Source organism: Venturia canescens, chromosome 6 (genome assembly GCF_019457755.1).
Source record: "Venturia canescens isolate UGA chromosome 6, ASM1945775v1, whole genome shotgun sequence".
NCBI lineage: Eukaryota > Metazoa > Arthropoda > Insecta > Hymenoptera > Ichneumonidae > Venturia > Venturia canescens.
The window spans coordinates 5,373,257-5,392,295 of record NC_057426.1 but is presented as its reverse complement, the minus strand read 5'-3'; the positions used below and the strand labels follow the sequence as shown (position 1 = coordinate 5,392,295).

The 19,039-nt window shown below is 43.5% G+C and overlaps 3 protein-coding genes across 13 annotated transcripts in view; 2 read left to right on the top strand and 1 right to left on the bottom strand.

Moving 5' to 3' along the window:
* Window positions 1–19,039, bottom strand: part of MED20 (Mediator complex subunit 20) — a 92,400-nt gene that overhangs the window by 43,697 nt on the left and 29,664 nt on the right. The gene's annotated exons all lie outside the window — the stretch shown is intronic.
* Window positions 1–19,039, top strand: part of LOC122412032 (facilitated trehalose transporter Tret1-2 homolog) — a 78,722-nt gene that overhangs the window by 30,898 nt on the left and 28,785 nt on the right. Inside the window, exon 1 of one of the 10 annotated variants that reach the window (XM_043421261.1) lies at window positions 13,841–14,878. The exons of the other annotated variants lie outside the window; for them this stretch is intronic. The gene's annotated coding sequence lies outside the window, so the exon portion shown is untranslated. Of the gene's footprint in view, window positions 1–13,840; window positions 14,879–19,039 lie in introns of those variants that run through there. 10 annotated transcript variants of the gene reach the window in all.
* LOC122412034 (uncharacterized) lies at window positions 6,287–7,955 on the top strand. Its single transcript, XM_043421267.1, has 5 exons — window positions 6,287–6,604; window positions 6,705–6,793; window positions 6,874–6,948; window positions 7,504–7,635; window positions 7,751–7,955. Exons 2-5 carry the CDS (start codon window positions 6,725–6,727, stop codon window positions 7,886–7,888), a joined length of 414 nt encoding a protein of 137 aa, XP_043277202.1. The 5' UTR covers window positions 6,287–6,604; window positions 6,705–6,724; the 3' UTR covers window positions 7,889–7,955.

Here is a 19,039-nt window from a genome sequence, read left to right as displayed (position 1 = left end):
GTTGGACCATCGCCAAAATGAGTCTCGACCTCGCTACTTTCTCAGGCGCCTTATTCATTTTTCAACCTTCGTGTCATCATCCGACTCGCATTTTCCGAAGAAAAATCCAAATTTCCGCCTTTACAAAATTCCCGAAATTCTTCCCCCCCCCCCTTCCCCCAAAAATCCTTGCCTCCAACCCGCCCGACAATGTTGAGAGAGAATATTAAAAAACGCTTCCCTGATTTGTACACGAAGAAAGAAAACACTCCTGAATTCGAGTTTCCCTGCTCGCGCCTCGAGTGAAAGAGGAAGAAAAGCGCGCGAGACACTCGTCCGGCTTTTGACCACGAGCAGGAGAGCGCGAGGGCCGGAGAGAGGAGAGAAGGGCACACTTGTGAACGACAGAGCGATAGAGTTTTCGGGCGGACACGTCAGACGCAGGTGACACGCGGATGGTACTCGAAAAATCCAAGTTCGGCAGATCTCACTCTCTCCCTTCGCCTTCTTTTTTTCGTCCTTCTTCCGCTTTTTTATCTCCCTCCCACTCCCTCTCACGTTTCGGGTTCCCGTATGATGAAACGCGCTCTCTCAACTCGGGATTTCCTCAACAAGATCCGCCGTTAAGCGCGGGAGAGTGTATAGAAATCCTTCGGATTAATTGTTCTCGCGCGATCATTCAACCAACGGGTGTTCTCAAGTACGAATAAATACGAGAGGTTTTCGACTCCGTACAGAAGACACTTGTCGCCGGGAGAGAAAACATCCTGTTGGGGCGATAATACGACGTTCGGAGGACCTGAGAGTGCACCGCCCACATGGAAACCGAGCACTTTGCGTTGAGCGCCAGAGACGAGATTGTTTTATCAATTATGACAGAGAAAAAGTGCGGAAGGAACGACACTTTTAAAAGATAAACATTATATTCGTAGAACGATGCGAGCTTGATAAAATTAGTGTGCGAGCGAATGATAGGAATGGAAGAATATTGGGAGATGAAAGGAAATAAAATAAGAAACAAGGGCGAGGATGAGGTGCGGGCAAGTGTAGGAAATGTGAGAGGGAAGAGGAAACTTCAGCACGCATTTGCGAGTGCAGCGAAATGAAAACGGAGACAACAAGGAGACAACAAGAAATGAAAACGGAGAAAACAACAGGAGAAGGAGTGGAAGAGAAAATAAAGAGAGCGCTAAAAGGAAAAATTATGACGAAGAGGATGGGAGGAAAAATGTAAGTGGAAAGAATAATTGAAGAAAAAATACGAAAAGGAGAGACATCTGCTGGCAAGTAAAAGCGGGGACTTTTGTAAATAGGGAGGGAACTATTTGAAAAGCCGAAAGGGCGTACTTGGAAATAAGCAACTAACTATAATTACTGCAAATGGATAATGAAAATCGATTGCCAAACGAGGGATTTGTTCGAATCCTGGATTCGAAATCCAAAGCGACTGTGGAGGAAAACCGTGAAGAATAGCAAAAAAAAATTCGACTACGCAGTCGAGGGGGAAGAAATTTCGTGTTTGAAAAAATGGGGATACAAAGTAATGAATGTCTGGATATTGAGCGCTTATCGCGAATTACTAACGAGCGATCGAGCAGAACCTCTTTAAAGCGGATTCGATAAGCTGCGCGGTGAGCGCTCGAGCGAATTGGCTGCGTTCTTAAACTGTCGTGAGCACAACCTTGAGAGCGACGATACCAGCGACCTTGTTTCCGTCACGGGTTTGAAAAAAAAGAAAAATTCAAAGTGAAGTAGAATTAAAATGGTGTCCCGTCGTCTTGGGCCTGTTAGGCGAGAATGAATCGTCGTGAAATCGCTCGTTGCTCGCACCAGACTCTCGGGGTGTTCCCGCTTCCTCGAGACTCGCAAGATATTCCACGATTCCTCTCGCATGCCATAGACGCAGCAAAACATATCGTGTTGCTCGTGCACGTTATACGACGACGCGTGCATTTCTCTACCCTCGTATATATACAGCGACGTCTTTTGCATAGGTCATTTCACGCTCGAGACTGCATCACGCCCGGGGACGAACCAAAACCAAAAGGATAAATGTAAAAAAAAAAAGAAGAAGAAGAAGAAGAAGAAAAACGCCAAAAGAGCAACAAAAAAACGCATAATGCGCCACGCCTGCAGCTCCGTCACTAGTTAGAGAGCGAACACGAGAGAGCAGTGGTCTGGATATTTTCAACTTTGCAAAGCGAGACACATGGGGACTCTTTCTCGTTCTCTCTTGCTCTTTTAACAACGACGATGCGCATTCCTTGGCGTGAAAAACTCCGCTTGCGAGTTTTGAGAGCATGCGCGCACGACTCGCTCTCTCATTCGGAAGACTAATGACGAAAAATTAGGAGCAAAAATGAAAGTACAGATTGCCCTTCGAACCTTTGCGGTGTGTAATAACACGAAACTTTTATGCTCGTTTTTCAACACGTCGCTTGTTTTTTTTTTCTCCCCCCCCGTTGATATATAATTGTGACGGTTGTAAAAGAGAGAACGAGCTTACTGAGACGGGGAGCATGCGATTGAAAAAACGATGGTTTGAAGAAAAAAGTGTCGTACGCGCGAGGATGGCACGAGGCGAATTCAAACGCGATCGAGCAATTAGGATGCCCGTAATACGCGCATCTATAAATGTGAAAAGATATACAAAAAATGCTGGCTTTTTGACGACGCAGTGTGAAAAAATAATCGAACGGAAGTCGTACGTACTAATCAACGAGAACTTCCGCACTCGATTTCGAAAGTCCGGATCCTCCGAAACGTGGAGAAAAAGCAGGGACGAAAAAAATAATAAAGGCTTTTACGCTCCCAGAGGAAAAAAAAGGAATGCACGCCCGCTCGGCGTATTATATTTAACGTCGTTACAGATGCAGAGATCCCTGCTCGTGTGCATCGGTGGCCTGCTGTCGCTGCAGACTCGCACCAACTATTCCCGAGCACAAGTGTGCTCCATCGAACTCTCTTTTGTTTCCTCCCGGACGCAGTAACGGCCCCGGTCCTTCGGCGAAGGTTCGCCATTTTTTTCATCCCGGAAAGCTCTGAGGCTCGCGGTTCGTATAACGCACTCGAGGTTCCCGCGTGGCGCGACCGATAAAGCAATATTTTGCTGTTGGTACGAACCAGCAAATGATGAGAATCGACTGCGTAACGTACTTATTATTTTTCTCCATTCAACTGTTTCATCCGAATGAAAAGTTGGACGAAATTCGCAGCAACGATCACGAAAATGGATCGCGCGAAGCTGCATTTCCCAAACAAATCGAGCGCACCGCGAGCCTCAAATTATTTACGATAAATACATTGCGTTTAACGAGCGTAAAATTGCGCGATCTCCAATACGATGGGACTAACCTCCGGCTTTTGAGTCTCGTGTTCGTACGTAATGTGCGTGGGCGTACTCGCACGCGTGTGATCGCCAATTTACAGCTGTGTACGTGCGAGCATCGAGCTTTGTGTGCTTATTTATATCGAGTGCTCCGTCTGCGGCAATCTTTCCGCCGCTTAATAATTCCGTAATAAGAGAGCAACGATTTTGGATCGCGATGATGTGCGCATACGTCGATTCCTAGGGCCGAGAAGAGCGCCAGCGGAATCGCGTTCACGAGTCGAAAAATCGCTCGGATTACTCGCTCGTCTTCTTGCCCCCGTCGATTCTTCATCCAGCGAGATTCTTCTGGCGTACGACAATCTGCGCCCCCTGATGCTCCTCGCCGCCGCTGCGCGCCGTAAAAACATTGAGCAACTGCTTTTCGTCGGTGAATAATAATTCCCGTGAGAGCTCCGCTCGTCCGAACGCTTTCCAGACCTCTCCGATCGTCGTAATGTGCGCTCTCAAGCCAAACGAACGATTAATATTCATTCGAGATGCCGCTCGTCCACTCGGCTAACTACAATTCTTAGCTCCGAATAGACCCATTCATACGGGGTGTCCGACGATTGAAGCTTATTAACGTAGATGCGCAATTCGACTACGAATTTCTGAGGAAAGACTCTCAGATTGGTCTCATTTTCGACGAGTTTTCAATGAACTTTACGCCAATGAAGCTTTTGGAGCCACTTAAAGATCCAAATGATTAAATAAGTGAAAAAAACCCGGAGCCAATCGCCTCTGGGCATGAAATTCTCTTCAAATTAGACCAAGTTTTTGAATCCTCAGTGTGTCTCGGGCCTCGGCGCGTTTCCTGAACAACGACCAAATTTTCGAGTCTATAATTCAGTGTGAAACGAGGGCTTCGAGCACTTTTGTCGATCGGCTCCTAAGCCACCAAACCTAGAAAAGTTTCGGCAAGATTTTACCCTCCACGAGATTCACTTCCGTGCACTTTTGTCCCGCACGTCCAACCGTATTTCAGCGCCAGTCCCAGAAGAGCCGAAATCTCCTCTTGAAAAAAAGACTCCCATTGAGTTGGCCACCGAGACTTTTCGATCCGGAATTCGATACCGTGCAAGCTCAAGTGTTCACAGGGCCGAGGATCGACTGGTGCCGAGACACCCTGTATATGTGGGTTCGAGGGCCGATTTTAAATGGCTGGATGTAGAGAAACGCCGCGCGCGCGCAGTGCGAGAAACTAAAAGCCAGAGAAATTATGTCTTCGAGAGACCTGCTCTCGTGTGTTTATCCAGGGATATACGATACATTACGCACGTATGGAAAAAAGATGAGGGCTGAGGCGGGGCGGGGGGCGACACGGCGATTTGGACGAAACTTACAGAAAATATACGAGATCGAATATAGGTCTGCTTTCTCCATCTCACTTGAGGTTCTTAAAATGTATTCCACGAAATCATTATATTGGTTTATGGAAGTCGAAGGTCCGCGGAGGGCTCGTCGAATTTCGTGTGTGAGAGCAGGCCCTGAGAAACGAAAGGGCTTAACTCGCGGTACGATGCTCTCGGTCCTCCTGGATCCATGGGACCTTTTCTCCGTGCACTTTCGATCGAACGTGAGAAAGACAAGAGGAACTATAAGCGAGGACAGAACCTTTCTATACGCATCGTCGCTTCGATAGTCAAAATTTGTTTTCTCTCTAGTCTTTCTCGACTCTTGAAAAGTCGTTCGATTCTTTATCGAGAATTCCAGAAGTCGCGTTTGAGCCTCGGGGATACGCAGTGAGGAAGGGAGAAAGACATTTTTATAAAACAAACACAGTTTGTTTGCTCCCAATGTAATACGAAAAGGATTCAACAATTGGGAGTTTGAAATTCAAATTTGTATGAGTGAAAAAAGGCAGTTTTCAGCCTCCTCGGATAATACTGGAAAGGTTTTCACGTGGAACGAGACACAGGGAAGATAAATTTCGAAAAATCCCCGAAAAACGAAAGGTTCTTTGAAAATAAACGAGTTTTAATCCAAACGTATTTTCGCACACGTTCCGGTAGCTTAGCAGTTACAAATCACGCGGGCTTGACGAGAAACTTTGGAGGAAAGCGAGAGATGCCCGAGTACGAATAAGAAGCATGATACACGGCGAATGGGGGAAGCATAAAGAAATGAAAAAGGGCCCTGGAAGAAGGTCTTCGAGCACGATTTACCGGTAGTAAGAAGCGGGTTGACACAAAACGTGACTCAACAAGAAGAAGAAGAAAAGAAGAAATCACTCCCACACGAGTCATACGGAACCTTTTTTGACAAGCTGCGTTTATACACGCAATAAATATCAAGGGTGAGCCCCTGCGACTCACATTTTTCATTCCCTTTTTCAAATCGGGACTGTGATTATTTTCCTGCGTATGTAAGCTCATTTATCTTATTGAAAAATATCATTTTTTCCTAAACGCGAAATCTCCGCCTTGCAATACCAGTGTTTGCTCAGGTGACGAGAGAACAGCGAACTGTTAAGACGCAATCGCCTTTCAAGGCTGGCTGATTAAGAGAAATGTTATTTAATTATCACATTGCCTCTTATTTCAGGGCGCGAAGCAGGCGATCGACGCATAAATTAGATAATGCCATATTATGAGTACAAAATCCCAAGACGTTCGCGTGTTTTTCAAAGCACGTCACAAATCTTGAGATTACATAATTTCGGAAAAATTTGTCAGAATAATAAACAGAGTGAATCTAATTGACTCGAGTGTCCGCATCGGAGGATTTTCAACTGATAACACACGACGGAATTTCATTTTTCGAAGTATCTCAGCAATACACCAAAATCAAGATATTTTTCTCGAATTTCGGCTACGTTTTTGATCGCAAACATTGTTTTTCGTTTATTCCAACGATCGTGGAAATCTCTTCGTTTCCAAAGTTTGTCTGAATTTCGAATTTTCGAAAAATCATCCCGCCGTACCGAGATTTATGGAGAGCAGTTGTGTATTTTGAAATCCTCGTAAGATGTTTCGCAATCCACGAAGACAAACAACTCTAAAGTGCGTATACTGAACAGTGATAATTAATCGATATTTTTGTAACGTTAAAAGCATGCAATTGTGTTGCCACAACAAAGCAGTGAGCATGCCATAAGGTTTGCGTCACTTTTTTCGTCGCGTTGTACAAGTGGAAAAACGTAGGTTATCGTTAGGATTGGGGAGGGAAAGATTCGCTTTATATAAGCTGGTGTGGAAAAGTTGTAAACTAAATCTACTCGGACGTTCACATCGCAACCCCGACACCCTCAGCAAGGTAAGCTTCATCGTAAAAATTAGCTTTTTCTTTTCTTTATAAACTTGCCTGGAACGAAAATGATTGTCTAATGAAGTGATTCGTTCGCCTTTCTCGTTAGATCCCTTTTCGGTCAGCACGATGGTCAACATGAAGCTTCCCGTAGTCGTCTGCCTCGCATTAGTCATAATCTGTGTACACTTCAGTGAGGTGAATAATTTGAACTTTTGATTCGCCTGATGCATCCCTCGCTCGTAGACAATCGCGTTAATAATAACTGACAATTGCAGGCCGCAGACCATCCAACGAAAGTACGCACTCTTCAAAAACAATGTGTAGATCAAGGCTTTGCTGGTGTTTGTTCGGTGAGTGTCTCGATTCTTTAAGATCGACCAATGTGTATTAAATTGTTGGTTTGAACATTGTCATGAAACTCTGATCGAAGGAACTACAGCTACGAATTTATCAAAATGAATATTGGAAAAAATGGTTTTTATCAAACTCGCTTGGATCGTGCATTCGACTTGTTTCATTTGAATTGAGAAAATTTCTATTTGCCTCAGCTGAATAGTTGTATTTGAGTCAAAGATAAATGCTTGTGGCCCGAAGGTACAAAATGCTCGTTGAGTTTGCTGAGACTCTTTTTGAATAACGAGGAATTGAGAAAAAAGATTTTTCTTCGTCGCACATTTCTCGAAGTCGAGCACAGCTCTATCAGGCCGTGTGGGAGGAGGAAAAAATTCATTTGATTCGACCAGATCCCCGTCAAATCAACCGAATTTTTTTCCTGCCGACTGTAGTCACGGTTCAATTTCAATAAATTTTCGACTCCTTTACGTTTGTACGATAATTCTCAAAAACAGAATACGAATCGTCCGAAGCATGTTCCCCCAAAGCTTTAAATCCATCGCATTTTTCAGATAAGTACGAAAAATCCCAACAACAAACAAAGATGTTCGCAACAGATACAATGCGCTGTGAAGAAGGGGAAAGATACCTTCAAACAGGCCGGAGGAAGAGTTCCTGACGGAACCAAGTGCGGAGACAACAAGGTACTGCCATTTCGAGTCGATGCTAAACGAGATTAAAACCAGAAAAGATTCATCGGGATCTGAAAATCTCGAAAAACTTTCTACGATTAAAGTAATGACGCGTTTCTTGTCGTAGGTTTGCATCAGGAAGAAATGCACCGCAACCAACCAGATGCCAACATACGTGGGAGGGAATGATGCTTTAACCTGCAGAAAATTGGTACCAAGAGCAGACAAAATTACTCCACGACCACTCGAACCGTTGTCGCCGTAAAGCAGAATCTAACTTCGCAAAGGGCGACTACGATCAAAATAACGTACGAACTTTTGTATAAATAAAATACCAAAAAATATTTCGTTTCCATAATCATTTTCATCGAATTTCCAACCGATCGATTCGAATGGAAAAAAGGCACTTTTCGGATTAGGCATTTTTGTAAATAACGCGTAAAGCCCCGTGTATCGACGCGTGGATACGAAATCGGTCTGAACTATTTGAAATATTTCGTAGCCGGTTGCATTTTCAAAAGGTTTTTATATCAGTAGCAGCGCCAAGGTGAGAGTATTTTTCCATGAAAGAGGAAAAATTCTTTGGAATAAAATATTCTATTCACCGGTCGCACGTGTTTAAATCCCGCTACAGTGGTCGGAGAGAAAACGAGGGTGGAGCGGGAGGGGAGAAGGAGAAGAAGAAAAATAAGAAAGTTGTGTGTATACGCGCACGTCGACGAGTCCCTTTGAATCTTTGCCTCTTCATCAGCGAGTAAGAGAAGCGTAACGAGGGGACACGAGAGAAGCAACAACTTTTTCTCGGCATTTCATTTCCACTTTTTACCACTTATAGCTGCTTAACTGTCCTCTCAAACCATAACTGCGCGCGTTATTTTCAAAGAAACAAATAAAAGAGGAATGAAATCAAACATTACACGAACAAATGCTAAGAGACACGAGCCACTCAGATTTTCCATATGAAAAGGCAACCGACGAGACATTTCGAAAGTCTCTTCCGTATTCTCCTTTATGGGCGCATCCATATTGGATAAGCGACGCTTTTAAACGGAGAGAGAGAGAGAGAGAGAGAGAGAGAAAATGAAAAGTGTGTGTTTTCTTGACTACACGATCGAGGACCCTCATCCTTCTCTTGCTTGCACGAGTACATGCCTACGAAAGTACCATCTTGAGATGTTATCGCTCAAAATATTGTCTTTACCGAAGGGAAAAGAATTGCACTCGGATTTCCGACGAAAGAGAAAGAGACAGAATTAGAGGGGGCCGAAATTTCGTTAAGGTGTCGAAATGAAAGGTCCCACGTTGAGGACGATAAATTTCTCAACCTTTTTTCTGAAATACAGCCCAACGAAACTTTCGAGACGAAAACGACGTTCGATGATGAAACTTTGAAAAATGGTCGATAACGTCGCGTATTCGTCACCTCGATAATTCTATACTTACAATCAATTAATTTCCTGACTTTCCGAGACGAATATCAATAAATGTCAATTCATTTGTTTTTCTTCGCTTCAAACATTTTTGAGGCGTTAAAAAATGAAGAAAAATTTAATTTATTATCAATAAAAGATAATGACTAATCCGAGTGATGTTAGCGAGTCTCTGATGGGTTAACGAACAAGTTTAGCTGATGGAATCTCGTTCACAAATCCCCCGAGGGGGATTTCTCTCCGACTGTGTTGTTTCCCTCACTTTTGGGTCCCTCCCTCGTAACTCAACGGTGCACCTGTACTTCCCATGACCACACCCGAGTGCTTTTATATAGATGCCGTGCGTATTAAAAGATTGTGCATAGCAAAGAGTCTCTGGGTCCGAGCCAACTCGACTTTGTACAAAATCGTCTGAAATTTATTCGTCAAATTCAAAAATCTGAAGAATATTGGAGCAAATGTCGCAAAATTCGAGGATTCAAAGTTTTCTTGCTTTCTGAACTTGGCCCAAAAGTTCTTGAGCCATAAGAAATTTGCATAATTTTAACCTTCGAACCGGGCTATTTTCATGTTTTTAGACGATCGGAATAGAAACAAAGTTATTCGTAAATTTGCTTCGATTAGAAAGTTTCGTTGAATATCGTATTTTGAAATGCATCGCCGCGATGAGAATAATCGGAATCGATGCCTGAAAAAAACGTGCCACCAGACTGGGCGGCAGATTGAAAGCGTGTGTTTTTTGGGTCACGAGTACCGGAGATTCTTATCGCAGCGAGCCTTGAAATTGGAACGAATATAAACAAAGTTATCTTAAGCGCTTATCGATGCTGGAGATAAGATTTTTTGATTGAAAAATTTGGCTGAATATCCGGGAGAAATGATTTGGCACGAGTTGCTCAACACGTGCTGAATATATTTGAGTCTTTTTGGGACGACGACGGTCTCGGAGAGTAAACGATGGAAATAAAAGAATGCAACGAGTGAGATTGAGATATGTGTGAGAAAAAAATTTGGAAAAGCCCCAGATGCTCGGAATCGAGGGAGTCTTCGTTGTGCTGACACGTGCAAAATCCTCGAGGAACAGTTTATCTTGTCGCTGGACCGGTCGTTTAGCCAACTCTTCGTTTTTCCCTCTTCCTCTCGCCCCCGCCCCTCTCCGTTCTTCTCGCGCCATCTCTTTTCGTTCATTCTCTTGCCCGTTGCTTTGTAGATATATTGTCGGTCCGTAGCACCGGCGCGTAGAATAAACAAAAGCGAACCGTGAAATTTCGCGTTTAGCCACCCACTTCGTGTCATATATTCGACAAAACGGAGTACCGAACCTTTCCAAAGATTTCACGAGAACTGAGAAAATCTCTCGACTTCCGGTTGTGCGCCTTATTCACGTGCGACTAAATTATACAGTCAAATTTACCCAAAAAGCATCCTTCGAATGATCGTAATACGGCGAAACCTCACTAATTATGGAGTTTCTCGTACCTGAAGTCTCGCAAAAACTCAACTCGTACATTAAATTTGCATACTTCGCCTAAGAATAACTCCTGAGATATTTCAACAACGCGACCCCGTGAAATTTATGGGAGGCTTAATGAAAATTTCGAAACACATTGAAATTTTAACGGCGAACACACATTTTTTCCTCAGCATTCAACTCAACCTGAAGCCCATGAAGGTTCAAAAAACTTTCCTCGAACTACACAATTTTTGAGCTTACGCTCGACTCTGTATTGCGACCAAACGTCGCAATTTACTGACTAGAACCCCGCCCCATAATTTCATGAAACCCAAAAAATTTCGCGCGCAGGAAGAAAAATTCGAAAAGTAGGAACCCGAAGATCGTCGATGCAAATGAAAAATAACTTTTTCTCGAACGAATAATCTGCGATCGATTGAGTGACGAAAATGGTGAAAAAAATGCTATAATCGAGAATTCCGATTCCCATAAAACGACAGCGTGGAGACTCTAGACTCCGAATTAAATTCTCCTATAGGCACTACGAGTGAGTGAGTAAAAATATGAAAGCTGATGCGTGGATCGTATACACGGAGAAAACAAGGCTGAAAATTCTAGAGGAAAGTACTAGGAACATGAATTCTAAGAGCAGTAATAAGAATTGTTCTATCCACCATAGTAAAAGGCCCAATGCTCATACCTTTTATTCAAAAGACTCAAGAGTCTTTTTCCCTATAAGCATAGTAAAAATGTTTTCAGTCACTTGAAATGTTTATATTGTAAAGTATGCTCGGGCAAGCCTGAAAAAAATCTTTATGAATGGTAAAATGTCAAACGTATTCGGTGTATTTATCATAGAATTTGCTATGCTGACAGTGAAAATTTGTGATTTACATTTTCACTTATCAGTAAGTGCTTGTCTGACGCGATGAATAACACTCGAAAACAAAACGAAATAAAGTTCTCGCGTGGGTCACTTTTTGCTATCGGCATAAAGCTGTTTAGAATTCAAGTGACGAAAAATAGGAAAATTCAAAAAATACTATGCTGTTTGTAATCGGTGGTTAAATACTTTGAAAATTCTTGAAAAATAATATATTCCTCGCTATACAAAACGAATTCGTTTTCTTCGTGTAGAATTGCTTCATGTTTATCAGTATTTTTTAATTCTCATTGGATGTGTGTATATAACGAAGTATGGGCGTAACGATTAGTTTCGCTTGTCGTTTTACACTCGATCGGCCACGCTTATCACGAATAAATTACAGATTCGGTGTATATTGTATTATATATTCGTAAGAGCGTGAGAGGGCACGAATAAGCGATTGCATGACGTCGCGAACGCGACGAAACGAAGAAAAAAAATGACAGAGGGATGCAGGATCGAATGGCATGTTGCTCGTCGAAGCGATCTTTACCGCGGAGAACCGCGCCCATCAAAAGGGACACGACGAGGAGCGACGTTCCCCTCCCTCTCTCTCAATCTTTCTTTTTTGTTGTCACTCGTCCATAAAACGATTTTGTTCTTTCTCGCGAAATCACACACATCCAGCTCGTAAGATTTGCATTTTTATTCGATCCATCTCAATCCTTCCTCTTCCTACCACCTTTATCGTGGCTTTTAGCCCTGGAGATCCGAACTATAGATGTGCACAGCATAATGTATGATAAACACGAGTATATTGATGTCTTTAGCCTCGAAAGATTCTTCCTGGGATCGTAAAATCGCTTTGAAAAGTCTCTGCTCCTCCGGAGCTTAGTCCCCGTTTCTAGCACAAGTGTCCATGTTTATAAATGTGTGTTTGCCATGTGTGTATGTGTGTGTGTGTGTGTGTACGTAGTAAAGTTACGTAGCGAAAGAGAGGGTCAAACGTTCGATAATCCTCGAATGAATTTCGCGGCTCCGCTTAAGCGACACTCAGCGTGTTTTCCCTTCCGCCAGGAAACCGTCCGCATGCGTCGTCGAGTCTCACTTTTCTATCGTCGTTGCTTATTATTTTCGAAAAATCTCGTAAAATACCAACTTTCATCTTGATACCATAATTTTTCAACGAGTCGATTATTGCCGAATAATCTTTCGCGTCTTATGATAATCCTTCCCCGTAAACGCGTTCCGCATATTTAACGGCAAATCTCTTTCGGCAGAAATATCTTTCCGTTGGACAGAAAACTTCCCGATCAATCCCAGGTGATTATTTGGCTGTTTCGAGTTATGAAAATAAACCGGAGGCTTCAAAATTCAAACTCGCACCTTGGCTCGTAACACTTTGGCGCGAAGCGTTTTTCGGCGATCATTTTCTCAAATTCGGGAGGCAGAAGATTACGCGAGAGAGCCTGAGTTATAGGCCCGCGACTGGCATTCGTGGTTGAATCGCGCGGTGAGTTTGATCCCGCGACAAAAAATAAAGCTGATTAACCAGAAACGATCGCGGGCTGCCTGAAACGGCTGAAAAGAAACTCAAACACCGTGCTGGTCAATTGATAGAAAAGATGAAAAACCAAGCAAATTCTTTGCATTCACCGAGCCAACAGTAGCAGCCGCATTTACAAGCGGCAAATTACGATGGAGCCGAACTCCCATAAAACGAAGTTAATCAATGCTAGATCATAATGCAGTAAAAATGTAAATTTCATAGCCAGAGAACCCGAGACAAATCCACCTCGCGAAAGTTCGAAGGAAAGCAGCAACATTCACATTTTCCTCTACAATATAACCCCAGACAAAAAAATCTTTCTCGGAACGAATTCCCCGAGAGCTCTATCCCCGATGAAGAACGAACGAGCGATCAATCAATCGGCGAGATCATCATAAAAATGATAAATAAAAAACAGTGACTGGAGAAACTCGAATACTCTTAAGGCCCAGCAACCGAACGGAATTCCTCGCGTTCTCGTAATCCGCTCCTCCCTCAATCTCTTTGCCCTCTGAAAAAAGCCTTGCGACAACGTCGGCCTCTTGATCGAGAATGAGAGAGGAGGAGCACAGAAGTTGAGTCTCTTCGGAGTGTAAAGATGCACGCGAGAAAAACCGAGAGCCTGAGAATCCAATGAAATATATTTTATTATAATCTTTGATCGACGCGCGTGCGTCCCTTTTCTATTGGCGGAGGGGGGTATAAATTCTCGTGCGTTTGTACGCGTGTATTTTGCCGGGGTCCACGTGCGTGGCGGGCTGGTAAGTGTGGCCTGGTATGAGGAAAGAGAGAGAGAAAGATAAACCACGAAGAGACTCGGCACACAGCTTTAGAGTCTAGTACGTATCTATAGATATGTAGGCACGCATGGAGGCACGCTGGGGCTCGAGAGCGCGGGACACTCCGAAGCTCCCCATGGCTCACGAGAGGCAAGCGCGAGTCCAAGTGAGCTCAGTGTTGCGATGGTCACCAGAGTGTAAGGTCGTACGAACGACGAAACTGGCGGTTCAACCCTTGCGAGACTCCGGAAATACCGACCGCTCGAGTGACGATCTGAGTGAAATTATTTTTGGAGAGGAAAAAAATAAGAAAATCTCGGAATCCGAGTGAATCGAGAAAAAATGGAGAATTGTCGAAAAACTTGCGAGTTCAAAAGTAACTTATAAATCGATACTCTTGGATGATATTAGCGAGTGCATCGTCGAGACGCCAATGAAATGGACAAATGTATACTTAGTCACTGATTGCAAATCGTCGGGCTGAAAGTGCGAATGCGCCAAGGCGGAAAAGAGAGCGGAGTAGAGTGCATCATAAAGGAGTTACTCAGCCGAGTATCGCGCGCGCGCGGGGGGAGCGGTGCTGGCAAGTGCATGAAAAGAAGAACTTTAAATAAGAGAGAAAGATTCATTTCTTTCAATGGTAAAGTGGTGTTAACGCGCGGGAGAGGGGCGCACGCAGCATCCATCTCGTTTCGATTAATCATACCAATTGAAATAACGAGGTCTTTTAATGCACCAACGACGCTCGAGTTTCTCAGCTACGAATAATACGGGGAGGTTATATTTATGTGCGAGGATGTAAACATATTGAGTATCGCGCGTCGACACACGGGGAGGCTCGTTCAGTGTGTGCGTTTTATCGACTTGCATGCTAATGCGATCGAGGACACGGCCAGAGCCCTCTGATTTTTTCCACCTTTTTCAATCGCTTACTCCTCATGATCGAGCAACATTTATTAATCATTTGTCACGATCGGAGTCGTCTCGAGTGAATTGCGAGTGACAAATGTCGATGAGAGTCATCGAAAGAGCGGGCGCGACTGAGAGGACACGCGAGCTCCAAAGGACACGAATTATCGAACGAGAATGTGACAAGCTTCTTTTCTCAATCACAAACGCGGACAAAAGTGTTTTAATTTCTTGTTGAACAGCGGCGAACGACGTGCTCGTTAGCCCGAGGTACGTATTCACTCTATTCAATTCTCCAGCACTCGTAATTTTTAGTAGATTCAATGATACAAATGATTTCTATAAATACAATTGATCTACGAGGTAACACGTGACCGCCCACGCCGGGTGACGTTTCTCGGGCGCTGCACCTCGTCAACTCAGCGTTCAGCCACCCCTTAAATCATACATTGTACTCGGACTTGGCTCAGCTTGCGACAAACCACTTTTCTCGCTCGAAAATATTGCGTCACTTTTCGTTCTCGATAGAGACCAACGGATTTTCAGTATTTCCGATCGAATTCAGAAGCTCGAGGGCAAAGATTCTGCAGCGGGTTGCAACAGTCTTTTTACGCTCGTTTTTACCGGTTTTGTTAAGCGTTATTTTCCAACGAATATTCCGAAATTAATTCCCCGATATAAATTCGTCCGAATTCCCACGCACAGCCTGCAGTTTTTATTATTTCCGCTTCGATGAAAATGAGGATAAAATTGATCGTGGAGATAAAAAAAAAACGATGAAACGAGGATGCGAATTCGAGCGTTTATCCGATTAAAGTATTTCGATTAATTTCATCCTTCGACTCACTACTCCTCGCATTACGAAAGTTCAAATGTTTTCATTCCCTCGATCCGCAACAATGTATCGAGCCGCGCAACGTTCGTGTTACGCCATCGAATTATGAGGAACGTATTTAAACACATTGTGAAAAATAAATCAAGTTTAGTTGCCCATAAAACATCGGGCGTTGGCTTAAACGGAGGAATATTGTCGGAAGTTGAACGAAATAAACGATCACTTTGCGAGGCCAATATTGGCAGAGTGCGGAGTCGTTTTTTGTGACCAGCTCTTTTTTCTCGCTCGTAAAACTGCAGCCCCGAAGAGTTGAGTCGAAGCTTCACTTGCAGCGGCACCGATTCGAGCGGCCTCTTACGTTTGATGAGTCGTTTGAATCGGTGAAAAAAAAAAAAAAGAAGAAGAAAAAAATAGCGCATAATTGAGGCATAAATCTTTGCTTCTCTTTTCATCCCGGTCCCGGTGAACGAATAAACGTGATGGTTGTTTTGATGAAACGTTGCGAAGGGAAGGTGAGCGCGTCGAGGGCGTATCGATTACGGTGGAAACGCGCGTACGCCACCGGAGCAATGAGCAGATCGAAGCAGAGAGGAAGAAAACGAGCGGAAAGTGATGCTCAGCCCCTTCTCCATCTTTTTTCATCTCGAAAAACACCCGCACACCGACACCCACGCTTCTCTCGAGGGTCGTAGGGAAAGGATGCAGGCTGAAAAAAGTCTCGTTTTAATGCCCCATAAAAACAGCTGACTTGCGAACAGCTGGTGAGCCTCTTTTGCCTCTGCGGAAATTCAGCGAGCGAAGACGCGGATCGCGATCGCAAACGACGAAATCTCTGACACCGGAATTTTTAAATTTACTTCGTTTCTTCAACGCGTTCCCCCGTCTTTTCTATTGCTCCGTTGGCAGCGAGAAAACGCTCGAAAAAATCTCGGAAAACTCTGTCGCTTTTCTGCACTTTTTTGTCGTTCACGCTCCGTTTCACTCACCTGATTATCAAGCATTTTCATTCATCTCGATGCAACTCGTATTAGCAATCCGATTTTTTTTCACTTCGCAGTTTGCGCGCAGCAGGTTTTGTTTGTCTTCCCGGACTAGATCGGCTCCGAAACAGTGTGTGGACAACCCTCTCTGTGTATATACCTAATCGGAATACTGTGACCGGCCGGTTATACGTTTGTCAATCCCAAAATTATATATACAGCGAGCATACAGCCTGAGGCTCGTGTACATAAGTATGAAACATTCCCTGACGAGGGGAGTAATATTTGGACAAGGGTTAGAGCTTCATGCCCGACTCGGTTTTTTTTCTCCGATGAATGGAGCTTGTTACGATTGACGGATCCTTTTACTGCGATTAGGAGAGAAAGAAACCCCACGATTTACCACAAATTATGATTTTGTGACGCTGACAATTGAAATGAAGGAAAAAAACATTTGTATCAATTTTTTATTTCACGAAGTGCAGGTTGAAAAACTGCGAATTGCAAATTCGGTAGGACACGAAACTGGAGAATTGCTGGAATTATTGGAGGGTTTTTTACATCGTTTCGTTGGACTCGAACGTTGCAAACGAGGGAATTGGAGGGAAAATGATGTTGAGGATGAGCTCCGAATTGACAGGTTTCTTGGCAACTTTTGAGACCGACTCGCTTTCTTTTCGTTCACGAAATAAAAATGGTAGCACGAGATTTTATTGAAAAAACTTGTGTCAGAGCTGGAACGTTACTTTGGCCGTTAATCAATGATCATTCCACTCGACTGCGAGGGCCCGTGCAGCACGAGAGCATTCGAGTAAAGTCACAGGGAAGAAATTCCATTTGAGACTGTCTCGAGACGGGAAACGATCGGTCGAAGAGCTTACACAGATCGATGTGCTTCGATGAGCTCTTGACCACGGGGAAAGACACGGAATTAGTCAGTCAAGCCGAAAAAAAACGTGACTGGTCACATAGGCTCGGAAAATCAGAGGGTAAAAGTTATTGGGATTCAATATTCGTGCTCCGTTCTCGCATGTTTTCTCGACGTCTTCCAAGCGACTCGGTTATAATTTGCCGTAAAAAGAGGGACAACCAGGCGAAAAGGATTCGAAACATGGAGTTGCTCGTAGAAATTCTTCAGGATTTTTTCCTTTCTACAATCTTCTCTCCGTTGTTCACATTAGACTTTCAACGTACTTTATGACGCTGAAGTTAGCAACGTTGGAGTCCAACGAAATATGATGTAAAAAAACCCTCCAATAATTCCAGTAATTTTCCAATTTCGTTCCCTGCCGAATTTGCAATTCGCAGTTTTTCAACCTGCACTTCGTGAAATAAAAAAAACTTGGTCAATTATAAAAATGTCTCTTTCCTTCATTTCGTTGGACTGGAACGTCGTTGCAAACTTCAGCGTCGTCGTACTTTGAACACAACTCATTTGCAATTAACACTCGTTTTTCTCGAAGCTCCGCTTCGAGTGTCGGCTTTTTAAGTTCAATGTACGAGATAGAAAAGAGGAGCGGGAGAGGGGGAGATGGGATAATGTCGAATAATGTGTGATGTCACGTACTCTCTCTGAAATAACGTGCCTTTCCGTGCGTGTATAAGCGGCCTCGCCGACTCGTCTCGAACGGCTACAATGACGAGGATCTTAATCTATTTCAGTAGTGGCTAGCCTTGTCGGAAGTATCACTCGACGAGTGCTCATCTCTATTGTGACAAAACTCACGCGCGGCACGAGCGATGCACAAGTCTGTCCGGCTCGCTGTTCTATATACATTTTCAACATCAATATGTGACATTTAGCGCTAGCTCAAACTGCGCGTCTTATCGCCCCTGGGCCTTTCCACTTTTGAATCTCGCATTATTCGCTTCCTAAATATGTCATTTTGCTCGCGCTCTGATTTAACGGCGTTATAAACAATTCAGTCGGAGATGAAACTGCGATTAGAGCGGTGCTCGTTATTCCTTGTTTTTCGCTCGTCATATCTCGATTATTTCTTAGAAATAATATGCATTATTACTCTCCGATTTTTATAATGTATTTTGAGATTAAACTCTAATAATACGGTGCATATTTCCTCGCCTAACCCTCCCTCGCTCTCGCTCTCTCTCCCTCTCTCTCTCTCTCTGGCTCTCCGTTATCGCTTGTTTATTTCCTCGAAGTAAAATTAATAATTTATCTCCATTTTGTATGGTAATTTGAAGATAAAACCTGGCAAATGTCTTCGTATCTTCTGTGCCGCCTCATTTATTTCCTAAAAGTGTTATTTTCGTTATTCATTTATCACAATCTCTCACTTTAAATTTGTTTGGAGATTGAGCTCGAGTGGAACGACGAATGTATTTTCTGACTCTGCTTTCTCCTATCTTAGTTACTAGCCGATAATTCGATTTCGTTGAACGAGAATTCGTCGGCTTTTTTTGAAATTCAGGCACAGATCGAAGAAGATCAAAATCGTGAGTATAATTTTTGCTCTTCCTATGCCGCAAGTCCCGATTTCGATTATCACACTTTTGTCCCAATTCTCATGGTTAACTTGAGCATCAATTGGAGATGGAGAGAAAAGCTTGGAGTCTGAAATTCTAGAACAAAAACATCGTGATTGGTTTTGATGA